The sequence below is a fragment of the Populus nigra genome, chromosome 18 (genome assembly GCF_951802175.1).
Source record: "Populus nigra chromosome 18, ddPopNigr1.1, whole genome shotgun sequence".
Taxonomy (NCBI): domain Eukaryota; kingdom Viridiplantae; phylum Streptophyta; class Magnoliopsida; order Malpighiales; family Salicaceae; genus Populus; species Populus nigra.
In genome coordinates, this window is record NC_084869.1 from 6,889,829 (window position 1) to 6,904,870 (window position 15,042).

Below are 15,042 nucleotides of genomic sequence, written 5' to 3' on the forward strand. Positions count from 1 at the left end.
CTAGTTCGCTGCAGAATACTCAGTTTCGGCAGCGAATCACAAATTCGCTGTAGCTGACACAGTTTCGGCAGCGAATCAGAGTTTCGCTACACAACACACAATTCGGTAGCGAATGCTAGTTCGCTGCAGAAGAGTCAGTTTCGGCAGCGAATGCTAACTCGCTGCAGCTGACACAGTTTCGGCAGCATGAACACACACACCACACATGCTTTAACAACCCAACATATACACTGTCACTAAGTTCCAGCAGAATACACACATTGAAACCATCAATTTCTGCACCTAATCTTTCAACAAAATCCCAGCAAAACACACACATTGAAAACCATCAATTTCAGCATATAATCTTTCAATAAATTCCAGCAGAACACACACATTAAAAACCATCAATTACACAATATAATCTTTCAATAAATTCCAGCAGAACACACACATCAAAAACCATCAATTTCAGCACATAATCCTTCAACAAATCCCACCAGAACACACACATGTATGTTGGCCAACCCCCTAGTTAAAGTCAGCCCTCTACCATGATTTGTTATTTCCATTTTATTCATATTTCTTTGTTAGATGTTCTGAAATTGGCTTCATTTCATTTCAGTTTCCTTGTTCTCCTAGTTAATTTCAGTTTCCTTCACAGTTAGCTTAGGTCTTAGGTCAATTTCTTTAGGGTTTTTCTTCTTCATTTCCGTTTTTTGGTCTTAAGGGGAAGAGGAAGGGAGTTTCATGACCCATACCTTTCGAATCTAACTAAGTTTGAGGAAGGTTTGGCACTATTCTTTCTCTTCTCCTGCTAGTTCTCCTCCTTCTTCTTCCTCTCACGTTTTCCAGCCCTCTTCTTCCTTTCCTCTAGGCAGCTGTCCAGTCTTCTCTCAAGGTCTCATCTTACCCTCACACGTTCACAAAGCACTCTATACTGGTTTGGTTTAGGTTTCTGTTGTGAAAGAGGAAGGGAAGAATGACATGCAGCTGCTATTCTGGGAAGAGGATGGATCATCCTCTCTCTCTCCTCCTTGTATTTATACTCCCCATGAAATGAGGTGGGTTGTTTGGGGGTTGGTTTAGATGTGTTCTTATCCTTGTTTTGGTTTATCTAAAACCGGTTTTACCCCTCCCTCCCAGCTCTTTAAGTTAATTAATTTAATTTTAATTTTTTTTTGAACAGTAACTGCGTCACTGCCGATGCAGGAATCGGCAGCGAAAACTGCGTCGCTGCCGATCATGAAATCGGCAGCAAAAACTAAGATCGGCAGCGAAAACTGCGTCGTCGCCGATCATGAAATCGGCAGCGAAAACTGAGATCGGCAGCGAAAACTGCATCGCTGCCGATCATGAAATCGGCAGCCAAAACTAAGATCGGCAGTGAAAACTGCGTCGCTGCCAAACATGAAATCGGCAGCGAAAACTGCATCATCAATTTATATATATATACCTATATTTTCTCTTGGGTGTTTACATAAAACCTTGATAAAAATGCACTTTTAAGTACTAATCAATGCATAATGAACATTCTAAGTAGAAACTTAAAAGACATAATAGAAAAGGAAGGGGTGTGCTCATTAAGCTACACCCTCTCATCAAAGTTATAATAAAGCTGCCTATTTTGATTGAAATATTTGCTCCTTTTTCTAGCTTTAGATCTATAGTTTTTCTCCTTCCAATCATGGACTCACAAGCTTTTCCCTCTGCCTCCTTCTTTCCACTTCTTATCAATACTTTATGGCATTTCTAGCAAAAGACTTTAGTGGTTTAATTTTCTCTAAGCTTTTTCCCTCCTTTTTTTTTTCATCAGCAACACCTTTCTTTTATAGGTAAGCCTTAAAACTAAGAGTTTACAAAACCATCATCGGTAAATGGTTTATGGGAGATTCTTCCTCAACCTTACCCCTAACCTCCCTAGAAAGGTGTATTATGTTTTTTCTGTTTTTTTTTTGTGAGGTTAAACCTATCATAACAAGGAACCCATGAAGTTTAAATAATCATGGTGGTTTTCTTCTTCAACCCTAACTAATTGAGTGAGCTATTTTGGCGAGATTATCATGATGAATGGGACATAAACGTTTCATAAATAGTCTTGAATCATGTAGAAGGGATGCATATAAGCCATTAGGAACAAACCTCATCTGATTACAAGGTCTAGAACTCCATATTATTCATTTATTGGAAGATTGGTCCCCAATCAACCTACATCTATCAACGTAGGAGAGGTTGACTAAGGATAAGATGTTGTCCACATCATTGAAGCAAATGGGATGTAAACGTTTGATGGGAGTAACTGATCCTTATAGAGGAAATGTTTCTCAATTAAGTGGTTGATGTTAGAGCCCTTAAGATGGTTAGAGATGCCACAATTATTCCCCTAAAGATGGCATCATGGTAAGCCTTTTCGACTAAAGTAAAAGACACAATGATCAAACTCCATGTCACTCATTTCTTCAATAAAGTATGAGTGGCACGTTGTTCATTTAAACCCTAAACATTAGGGTTTTTAAATAGGATTTTTGGGAAATCTCAGCGTATGCATCCTTAATTGACCCTGAAACTTCTAAATTTTAACAATGGCACCCTTGGGAATTATAGTTTAAATTCTTTAATTTGAGCGTCTTTTATAACTTAGTCCTTGATTTTCAAATCTAATTTTCTTCAATCAATTCCTTAAATAAGTCAATGAAACCTATTAGAAATTTAATTAACTCTTTAGACTTAATTAATTCTTACAATTTTGGTCATGTTTGGATTTTAACCTTAATTTTCTTTCTTTCTTCATCGCATCTTGTCAAATTATCTCAAATTTGGCTATTCTTTCGACGTTTTAGTCTATTGTAGCTTGAGGGCTTATCTCTTCATGTCCTGAAAGTTTTTTTGGATTTTAAATTTTTAAATTTTTTGAATTTTGGAATAAAAAAAATATGTATTATTTATATAAAAAGAATTTAGGGACCCAAAATTGGGTTATGAAAGTTGCCCCACTCATAACAATACTTATGATATAAAGTATTTTAAAGGACTTTAGAAAGTAAGTTTGTAAAGAAAAGGAAAATGGTGTTGGGTATTTGACTGTTAGCCCTTGGTTTGAGATCTGATACCTTACCCTTAGTCTTTCTTCGGGTGACATACCTTTGGTTTGTGATCAGATAACCTACCCGTGGCCTTTGTTCGGGCAACCCACTTGTGGTTCGTGTTGGGTAACTTACCTGTGTGTGAAAAACATTTAGGATTTTTCATGAATGGTTTGTGTTCGGGCAACCTACCCATGGTTTGTGATCGTGTAACCTACCCATGATCTCTATTCGAGCAACCTGCCTGTGGTTCGTGATGAGCAGCCTGCTTATTGTGTGAAAAATATCTAGGATTTTTCATAAATGATCTCTGTTTGGGTGACCTAACTATGGTTTGTGATCGGGTAACTTGTTCGTTGTGTGAAAAATATTTATAATTTTTCACGAATGGTCTTTGTTTGGGAGATTGCTTATGGTTCATGATCAGGTAACCTACCTATGGTTCATGATCCCGTAACCTGCCCATGGTCTATGTTTGGGCAATTTGCCCATGGTAAGTGATCGAGTAACCTACTTGTGGTCTCTATTTGGGAAACATGTACATGGTTTGTGATTCAGTAACCTATTTGTAGTTCATGATCAGGTAACCTGCCCATGGTCTTTGTTCGGGCAATTTGCCTGTGGTAAGTGATCGGGTAACTTACATGTTGTGTGAAAAATATCTAGTATTTTACACAAATAATCTTTGTTCAGGCGACCTACTCGTAGTTCGTGATCGGGTAACCTGTCAGTTGTGTGAAAAATATCTATGATTTTTCATAAATGGTCTTTGTTTGAGAGTCCTGTCTATGGTTCGTGATTGAGTAACCTGTAAGCTGTCTCTGTTCGGGCGACTTGCATGTGGTTCGTGAATGGGTAACCTCCTTCTTACTTGAAAAATTCTAGGATTTTTCACGAATAATGGCGTGTTAATTGTTGCGATGTCGCGGTCGCACAAATTAATTACCCTAGCTTCAAACACAACACACAAGATAGTATAGAGCAAGCAAGGGGTCGATCCCACGAGGAAGATTCAAGTCAGATTTTTATGCTAGATGATATGCAATTTGGGGGGGGGGGTTGGACGTTATCTAGGCTAAAGCAAAAGAAAACAGAAAACTATCAAACTAAATTTAATAAAATCAGAAAATTATCAAGAGAACAAACCTTGGTCACAAGCACACATCCACCTACAGAAATCAGAACTGATCATGGAAACGAAACATCAATTTATATTCTGAATATTTATCTCTTCTTAACATTGGTTAGTTAACGGATCCGCCGTATAACTAGCCCTAACCATCAAACAACCACAGTGTCCGCACTAGTAATTTAATTCAATGGCAGCCTTAAGAACTAGATAAGTTGATTAATCAAGAAAACATAACTGTCCGCAGTCTATGTTTGATTTGATTGAATGTTCTCCCTAAGATTAATAACGTAGATCCGCCACAATTATTAAACTCAGTTGCTTCACAAGTTCATATACCACAACTCCGGTTTTGATATCAAACTTAACAATAGATTGTCTACAATAATAACTTAGAGTCCGCTCTAGCAATTAAAATAAACAATCATAGGAAAAATAAGCATAGGAGAACAAACATATTCATCATATAAACTGAAAAGAAAAGGTAAAATAAATCTCACAGTTCTTGAAATCCGAAGGTTTCCGTGTCCTTGCAACCAAGAAAAAGTGTTTAGCCTTGCATGTTTGTTGAACAACTAATCAAAAAGAAGAAAGAATGCATAATTTAGGGTTTCTTAGAGGAAGGGGGCGTTTTTCTCTCCTTGGCTGGCTGCCCCCCTTCTCTTCTCTCATTCTTTTTATATCCTAGGAAACCCTAGGTCTCTATTTTACAAAATAGTCCTCCATTAAGTAGACTGTTTACATTTAAGTACTTCAATAACTATTTTCCTAAAAAGGAGAAATAGCCTTGCATGAAATATTCAAGCTTTGATTTAGAGGAGCTAAATTGCTGAAATAAAAACTTGGATATCGGTTTAAATGCTTCGGAATGTCATTTGGACTCGTTTCTTCACGAAACCTGTTTGCTGGCAGAATTCAGATGTCATCTTTGAAAAATCATATCTCCCTCATATGACATCGTTTTTGGCTGAAATTTTGAGCGTTTATATCAATTTGAGTCATGAATCCAACAAAATTGAGTTTGCATCAATTGGACTTCTGTAGCTCCAGATATTCAAGTTGGAATGGCCAAAGGTCAACACTGGCAGATTGCAAGATTTGACTTTGAAGGCTGCGATTTCCATGCTCTTCCTTATTTTATTTTCTTGCCTTAGATGTCCAGAAAGGTATGGATGTTACCTTTTTAATTCCACTAGAATCACTTCATTTCAACCTCTAGAGCTCACGCTCTGCACAAAACATCGACTGAAGGTCAAATCTGCCAATTATCTCCAATTTACTCCTTTTTGCATCTTTCATCCAAAAGTGCCTTCAAAACATAAAACAAAGAATATCAAGGCATTTTATATATAAAACATAGGCAAAACACTAGTTAAATGTGGGTGAAACTATTGAATAATATGGTTGCATCAAATACCCCCACACTTACCTCTTGCTCGTCCTCGAGAAAGGATAGGTAAAACCAAATTGAAGTTAAATTAAATGAAATCACTATGACTAATCTTCTAATCTCCCATCAATATCCAAGAATATATGCATTATAAACAAGAACACAATTAAGAAGGATAAAGAGTATAAATTTTCATGAATTTATTTACATGCAAACTTCAAAACTTAATTAATCGTCGGGATTTAAATGAAATCTATGCCATGCCAAAGTGATAGGTCCTCTCATTGATATACACTCCAACACTCACGTGTTTAGGGCTTATGTGTTTAAATCTCTCAAATTCAATCAATGAATATGTTCTACTATAAGCTTGCTCTTCAATCTCATCTCCATTAATAACATATTACAAACAATGCATGAATCAAAAGGTCTTATTTTCTGGTTGTAATGGGGCTAAGGTAAAGGTGAGGTAAAAGAGAGTAAAAGAAAAAGGTTCAAACCAAAGAAAGTAGAGCATTCTGAAAAATGATATTTCAAACAAGATATTCCATCGAAGCACATAAATTTTCCATCTTTAATCACCAATGCTTAACTTCTTTTGATTTCAAGCTTTTTCAATATAAATTCTTAAGAACATAAAGGAAAAATTTTTTCTTTTTCTTTTTCTTTTTTCTGTTTTTTTTTTTTTTTACCTTTGGCAACTTTGCCCATCTTTTCATCAAACATCACTTCTTCTTTCTTTTCACATAATTTCCAACCATAATTCCATGAAATATCACTAGTATATGCTCTACTAATCCTTGGCCAAGGGAAAAGGAAAACATATATAAAGTTAAGGCTTATACATGGATAAAGCAAAGAAAAGATAAACAAGCTCAAAAGGGGTTTACTAAGGATAATATGGCTTTTTGGCTCAAATGGATAAAATTCCTAATGCCTTTATCATCTTCATGTATGTATGTAATATGAATGTAATCTAAACAAGATATGAAGCAAGTTCTAAAGATACATATCATTGAAAGAAGGCACAATCAAAGAATATAATGTTGAAGGCTCAAAAGCTTGCATTGGTATAACACTATAAAGTTAAATGGCATATTCTCAAAGTCAATCCCTAAACCAATTAAACCTTAAAACTTGCATGCACACTCCTTCATTCGATTTATATCTTCATCTATCTCAACTAATTCTCATACATAATACTCATATTCTCAAAAACCAATGGGAGTTCAAAAGATCAAACATAATTTTTTTTTTATTTTGAAAAATAACAAAGAAAACCAAAATTAGAAAACCAACATTCTCCCAATACCCCCACACTTAAAACATAACATTGTCCTCAATGTTCAAATAAAAGAAAAGGAATATTGGAGTATGATAAAAATAAAGTAAAATGCGAAAAATAAAAGACAAGGGAAAAAGAAAGCAAATCTGTTTTTTTTTTTTTGTGCTGGATTGCCTCCCAGTAAGCGCTTTTGTTTTATGTCATTGGCTCGACATGTTGCATGCTTATTCTTCATAGATTGGTTCAGCTAACTCCGCAGAAGCGGTGAGTTCTGTCGTCCAACCTTCATAGAAAGGTTTCAAGCGATGCCCATTGACCTTGAGTACTTTGTTGGTTTCTAAACTTGTAATTTCAACTGCACCATAAGAAAAAACATTAGAAACAACAAATGGTCCAATCCAACGAGAGCGTAACTTTCCAGGAAAAAGTTTCAAACGCGAATGATAAAGAAGGACTTTGTCTCCAACATTAAACTCTTTTCTTGTAATCATTCGGTCATGGAGACTCTTAGTCTTTTCTTTATAAATCCTTGCATTCTCGTAAGCATCATTTCGAATCTCTTCCAACTCTTGCAATTGCAACTTTCTTGCAATCCCAGCAGCATCATAATCCATGTTACATTTTTTATTGGCCCAAAAAGCTTTGTGTTCAAGCTCCACCGGTAGATGACATGCTTTTCCATAAATCATCCTATAAGGTGACATTCCTATAGGTGATTTGTAAGCAGTCCGATAAGCCCAAAGTGCATCACCAAGTCGTAGACTCCAATCTCGCCGGTTAGGTTGCACTGTCTTCTCCAAAATGGACTTGATTTCTCGATTTGAAATTTCAGCTTGGCCATTCGTTTGAGGATGGTATGCTGTGGAAGTTCGATGAGTCACATGATATTTGCGTAACAATGCTTCCATTGAACGATTGCAAAAATGAGTGCCACGATCACTGATGATAGCTTTAGGGATTCCAAACCTGTCAACTATGTGAGTCCTGACAAAATCTAAAACAACCTTAGCATCGTTAGTTCGTGTGGCTTTCGCCTCAATCCATTTGGACACATAATCAACAGCAAGAAGGATATAAAGATTGCCAAAAGAAGAAGGAAATGGACCCATAAAATCAATACCCCAAACATCAAAAATTTCACTCACAAGAATATTTGTTAAAGGCATTTGATTCTTGTGAGTGATATTACCTGTTTTTTGGCATTTTTCACATGATTTGCAAAAATGATATGTATCCTTAAAAATAGAAGGCCAATAAAAACCACTTTCAAGTACCTTGTGGGCCGTTCTTTTTGCTCCAAAATGCCCACCACAAGAATGAGAATGACAAAAGGTAAGAATGGAATGAAATTCATCTTGTGGTACACATCTCCTAACTACTTGATCCACACAAAATTTCCACAGATAAGGAGTATCCCAAAAATAATATTTAGCATCAGCTCGTAACTTGTCTTTTTGGGATGTAGACAAACCTGGAGGGAATTCTTTGGTGACTAAATAGTTCACCAAATCAGCATACCATGGTCTTGTAGAGGAATGTAACACATACAACTGCTCATCGGGGAATGTCTCTCTTATTGTTTCGGTTTGTATATCCTCAGTCCTTAGTCGGCTCAAGTGATCAGCCACATGATTTTCGGCACCTTTTTTGTCTTTGATCTCAAGATCAAATTCTTGTAAAAGCAAGATCCACCTAATCAATCTTGGTTTGGACTCCTTTTTCTTCAAAAGATACCTTAAAGCTGCATGATCAGTAAAAACAATGACTTTTGTACCAAATAGATATGACCTAAATTTTTCAAGAGCAAACACCACTGCAAAAAGTTCCTTCTCAGTTGTATGGTAATTGCATTGTGCACCGTCCAACATGCGGGAAGCATAGGCGATAACATGCAAATTCTTCCCAATTCTTTGCCCAAGGATAGCCCCTACCGCATAGTCACTTGCATCACACATTATCTCAAAAGGCTCATCCCAATTTGGTGGTTGGATGATAGGGGCAGATGTGACACGCCTCTTAAGCTCATCATGGGCATCTTTACATGCTTGATCAAACACAAAATCCACTTCTTTGGCTAATAGTTTGCACAAGGGTGCTGTAATCTTTGAGAAATCTTTAATAAAGCGTCGATAGAAACCTGCATGGCCAAGAAAAGAACGAATTTCCCTCACGCAGGAGGGGTAAGGCAATGATGAAATAACGTCTATTTTAGCTTTATCAACCTCTAATCCACGTGAAGACACAACATGCCCAAGAACTATTCCTTGTTCTACCATAAAATAACACTTCTCATAGTTTAAGACAAGGTTAGTTTCAATGCACCTTTTCAAGATCAAAGATAAATTTTCTAGACATTTATCAAAAGAATCACCATACACTGTGAAATCATCCATGAAAACCTTAATTATTCTTTCAACATAGTCAGAAAAAATACTCATCATGCATCTTTGAAAAGTTGCAGGTGCATTACAGAGACCAAAGGGCATTCTCCTATATGCATATGTACCAAATGGACATGTAAATGTAGTCTTTTCTTGATCCTCAGGATTAATAACAATCTGATTGTATCCACTATATCCATCAAGAAAGCAATAAAAAGACTTACCTGCTAGGCGTTCAAGCATTTGATCCATGAATGGTAATGGAAAATGATCTTTGCGTGTAGCAAGATTTAGCTTTCTGTAATCAACACACATTCTCCATCCACTCGAGATGCGAGTAGGAATGAGCTCATCATTTTTGTTTTTCACCAACGTGATTCCGGTCTTTTTAGGCACCACATGGATTGGCGCAACCCATTTACTGTCCGTGATGGGATAAATGACTCCTGCATCTAACAGTTTTAAAATTTCAGCTTTCACTACCTCCATCATAGGCGGGTTCAACCTCCTTTGCATTTCCCTTGTTGGTTTCACATTGTCCTCCAATAGTATGTGATGCATACACATTGAGGGACTAATGCCCTTGATGTCAGCTAAAGTCCATCCAATGGCCGTCTTGTGATCACATAACAATTTCACAAGTTTTTCCTCTTGCGTATTTGTCAAACCTGATGCTATAATAACGGGAAGTGTATTGTTGTCGCCAATGAATACATACTTCAAATTATCGGGCAAAGGTTTCAATTCTAACTCGGGTGCCTGTAAAATAGATGGCAAAAGCTTTTTATGTGAGAGTACTAAATCAACAAAGACATTACCATGGGGAACAGTTTGCAATGATTGCAAAGCCAATGCTGATTCGTGCACGTTTTGGGGAACACATATGTGCCTCTCCATCTCTTCTATCTCGGTAAAATCATAGCCATAGCTCAAAGCTACGCTTAATCCATCCTCACAATCAAAATCAAAAACTTGCTGCACACACTTATCAACTTGGTCATAGCATGTGATAGAATAAACATTGCTATAAGGATATTTCATTGCATCATGAAAATTAAATTCAATCTTTTCATCTCCTACTTCCATAGACAAAGTATCCTTACCACAATCTATCCTTGTATTGGCAGTTTTCAAGAATGGTCTCCCAAACAATATAGGAGTGCTGTTTGATGAATCACAAGAATCATGTTCCATATCAAGAATATAAAAGTCGCATGGAATGACCAAACTATCAATCTTAACTAGGACATCTTCTATCACACCAAGTGGGTAAACAAAACTACGATCCGCAAGTTGTATTACAATGCTAGTTTTATTCAAAGGCTCAAGACTAAGAGAATCATAAACATGTTTGGGCATAACACTAATGGATGCACCTAAATCGCATAAAGCTCTTTTAAAACTAGCATTACCAATAACACATGGGATAGTAAACGCACCTGGGTCTTTTTGTTTCAAAGGCAGATTCTTTTGAACAACGGCAGATACAACTTCACCCATACTTACCGTTTCATGACCTTTCAGTTTGAAAGCTCTCTTAGTAGTACACAACTCCTTCAAGAATTTTGCATACTTGGGGCTATCAAGCAAAGGAATGTTGAGTTCTACTTTCTTGAAAACCTCTAAAATTTCTTTTTCTTTGTCCTCTTTCTTTGACCTAGAAGAACTCACAGGAAAGGGTGGAATTGTTTTAAAACTGGAAGTCATTGATTGAGGACTTACCTTTAGAGTGTTGGTCGTGGTTTCAATTTGTGAAGGAGAAGGATGTTTCTTTTTTGTACTCAATTCAGTTTCTATCTCTTCTTCTTCCTCCATCTCAATTTGTTTCGACCTTTCTCTTCAAGTTCTTTCCCACTTCGCAGCATGATCGCACTAACATTCTCTTTTGGATTCAATGCTTGGGAGGGCAATTTTCCATTCATTTGTGCTTCCAATTTCCCCACACTTGAAGCTACTTGCCCCATTTGCTTCTCCAAGTTGTGAATACTTGACCTTGTTTCCTGTTGAAAAGACATGACATTTTGTTGCAAGGTCACAGTGTTAGAAGCCAAAGTTTTCATCATCTCACGAAGATCATCACTGGATGACGACCCCATAACATTGGAGTTTGTGAATGAAGGGGGTTGTCTTGCTTGATAATTCTGTTGGGGCTGAAATCCATGGGGATGGAATTGTCGGCCTTGATTGCCTTGTTGAGGCTGGTTCCCATACCGTAGGTTGGGATGATCTCTCCATCCAGGATTGTATGTGTGGGAAAAAGGATCATACTTACGCTGAGGTTGTCCATTGAATGCTCCATCAACTGCATTAGCTTGTTCAATGTAATCTTCTTGCATTGTTGGGCACATATCTGAAGCATGTCCTTGTAAGGAGCATATGCTACAAACTTTCACCTGCTGTACATTGCCACAAGCCAAAGAACGCACAAGAGAAGTAAGATCATTAACTTTATTCTCAAGGTTAGAAATACTTATCTCATTTACTCGTTTATTTGCAAAGTCTCCACGAGTGCCAAACTGTTTCGAGTTGGCTGCCATGTTTGAGATCAATTGGCGTGCAGCCTCGGGTGTCTTATCTACCAATGCCCCTCCACTTGCAGCATCAATGATACTACGGTCAGTAGGCATCAATCCTTCATAGAAATATTGAATGAGCAGCTGATCGGGTATTTGATGATGAGGGCATTGAATTCACAGTTGCTCAAATCTTTCCCAATACTCGGAAAGTGTCTCTCCATGAGATTGTCGAATCCCACATATTTCTTTCCTTATGTTGGCAACTCGAGATGCTGGGAAATACTTCTCAAGGAAGATCTTCTTCATGCCATTCCACGTTCCAATTGAAGCTGGGAGAATGGAGAAAAGCCATACCTTTGCTGCCCCTTTTAAAGAGAAAGGGAAAGCTTTCAACTTAACCTGTTCTTCATCAACTCCATTCGGTTTCATGCCAACGCAAACCATATGGAATTCCTTGAGATGAGTATGAGGATCTTCTCCTGCAAGACCATTGAAAGTTGGTAGCAAATGTATAAAACCAGATTTGAGCTCAAAGTTTACATTATTGTCGATATTTATGCATAATGGCTGATTTTCCACGTTAGGAGCAGCAAGCTCCTTGAGTGTTTGTTGTCGTGCAACAGCCATGGTGTTAAGGCGAGCTTCCTTTCGTAACCTGCGTAAAGTTTTTTCTATTTCGAGATCCAAATGCACTTGAATTTGATTAGTAGAACGGGTTACTGGCATAAATCATCAAGAAAATTCAAAATAAACCAACCACACAAGAGATCGAAAACAATGCAAATTGTACGAAAATCCTACGGTAGAAAACAAAAACTGCCTAAAAACCCTAGAAAACAGCGGAATTTGGCCTCGATAGGGTGGGGCTAGTGCTTTACCACTAGTCCTATTTAGAACGTCGTTTCCCTTCAGGAAACAAATGGCCGATACCTAATTCCACCAAACAATCTGTTTTGAACAGTACCGCTGCCGTAATGAACAGTACCGCAGCAAACAAAAATTCTGTTTTTTTTTTTTTTTTTTCAGAAAAAGAAATAACAATCACAGCAAATAAAAATAATAGCACAAGAATCAACTAAAATTACTTCCCCGGCAACGGCGCCAAAATTTGTTGCGATGTCGCGGTCGCACAAATTAATTACCCTAGCTTCAAACACAACACACAAGATAGTATAGAGCAAGCAAGGGGTCGATCCCACGAGGAAGATTCAAGTCAGATTTTTATGCTAGATGATATGCAATTTGGGGGGGGGGGTTGGACGTTATCTAGGCTAAAGCAAAAGAAAACAGAAAACTATCAAACTAAATTTAATAAAATCAGAAAATTATCAAGAGAACAAACCTTGGTCACAAGCACACATCCACCTACAGAAATCAGAACTGATCATGGAAACGAAATATCAATTTATATTCTGAATATTTATCTCTTCTTAACATTGGTTAGTTAACGGATCCGCCGTATAACTAGCCCTAACCATCAAACAACCACAGTGTCCGCACTAGTAATTTAATTCAATGGCAGCCTTAAGAACTAGATAAGTTGATTAATCAAGAAAACATAACTGTCCGCAGTCTATGTTTGATTTGATTGAATGTTCTCCCTAAGATTAATAATGTAGATCCGCCACAATTATTAAACTCAGTTGCTTCACAAGTTCATATACCACAACTCCGGTTTTGATATCAAACTTAACAATAGATTGTCTACAATAATAACTTAGAGTCCGCTCTAGCAATTAAAATAAACAATCATAGGAAAAATAAGCATAGGAGAACAAACATATTCATCATATAAACTGAAAAGAAAAGGTAAAATAAATCTCACAGTTCTTGAAATCCGAAGGTTTCCGTGTCCTTGCAACCAAGAAAAAGTGTTTAGCCTTGCATGTTTGTTGAACAACTAATCAAAAAGAAGAAAGAATGCATAATTTAGGGTTTCTTAGAGGAAGGGGGCGTTTTTCTCTCCTTGGCTGGCTGCCCCCCTTCTCTTCTCTCATTCTTTTTATATCCTAGGAAACCCTAGGTCTCTATTTTACAAAATAGTCCTCCATTAAGTAGACTGTTTACATTTAAGTACTTCAATAACTATTTTCCTAAAAAGGAGAAATAGCCTTGCATGAAATCTTCAAGCTTTGATTTAGAGGAGCTAAATTGCTGAAATAAAAACTTGGATATCGGTTTAAATGCTTCGGAATGTTATTTGGACTCGTTTCTTCACGAAACCTGTTTGCTGGCAGAATTCAGATGTCATCTTTGAAAAATCATATCTCCCTTATATGACATCGTTTTTGGCTGAAATTTTGAGCGTTTATATAAATTTGAGTCATGAATCCAAAAAAATTGAGTTTGCATCAATTGGACTTCTGTAGCTCCAGATATTCAAGTTGGAATGGCCAAAGGTCAACACTGGCAGATTGCGAGATTTGACTTTGAAGGCTGCGATTTCCATGCTCTTCCTTATTTTATTTTCTTGCCTTAGATGTCCAGAAAGGTATGGATGTTACCTTTTTAATTCCACTGGAATCACTTCATTTCAACCTCTAGAGCTCACGCTCTGCACAAAACATCGACTGAAGGTCAAATCTGCCAATTATCTCCAATTTACTCCTTTTTGCATCTTTCATCCAAAAGTGCCTTCAAAACATAAAACAAAGAATATCAAGGCATTTTATATATAAAACATAGGCAAAACACTAGTTAAATGTGGGTGAAACTATTGAATAATATGGTTGCATCATTAATCTTCATATAATGAGCTTTAGCCTCCCTTCTTCTAAGATGATCCAACGTTTTATTTTCTTTGTCCGTGCACTTTTAGTTATATTTTATGGTTCACAATTTTTTTTTTGGTAAGTTGACGTATATATTAAAAGAAGAAGATATAAACATTATAAGGGGCAACAGAAACATACCCCATAAAACATACCCCATATTTACAATGATAACAGAAACATAAAACACTAGATGGCTACAGGCTAGCCACCGAACATAAAACTGAAACTTCACTAGATTCGTTAGGGAAACCAATACAACCAGCTAACTATCAAATTAAGAATCTATGTATTCACCCTCCAAGCTCTTTGGATTCTTTTGTTTTCATTTGTTGATAGGGCATTCCTCATCAAATCAAGCTTATCGCGAATGATACATTCGATTTGATTAAAGACCAAATTCGAAGTTCTAGACATTCCAGCAAAGATTCTTGCATTCTGTTCTTGCCATACATGATACACTGTAGCTGCGAAACTCAGTTTACGAGAAAAATTGGAGAAACTCTTG

At 36.9% G+C, this 15,042-nt stretch overlaps 1 protein-coding gene across 1 annotated transcript in view; it reads right to left on the reverse strand.

Moving 5' to 3' along the window:
- Positions 1-8,362: 8,362 nt before the first annotated feature.
- The window catches only part of LOC133678848 (uncharacterized), a gene marked incomplete at its 3' end in the record, with an annotated part of 37,712 nt that continues 31,032 nt past the window's right edge, over positions 8,363-15,042 (reverse strand). Inside the window, exons 4-5 of the mRNA XM_062101361.1 lie at positions 9,722-10,015; positions 8,363-9,631 (exon numbers count right to left, since the gene is read on the reverse strand). Of these exons, the coding sequence (XP_061957345.1) occupies positions 8,363-9,631; positions 9,722-10,015 (1,563 nt within the window). The remainder of the gene's footprint in view (positions 9,632-9,721; positions 10,016-15,042) is intronic.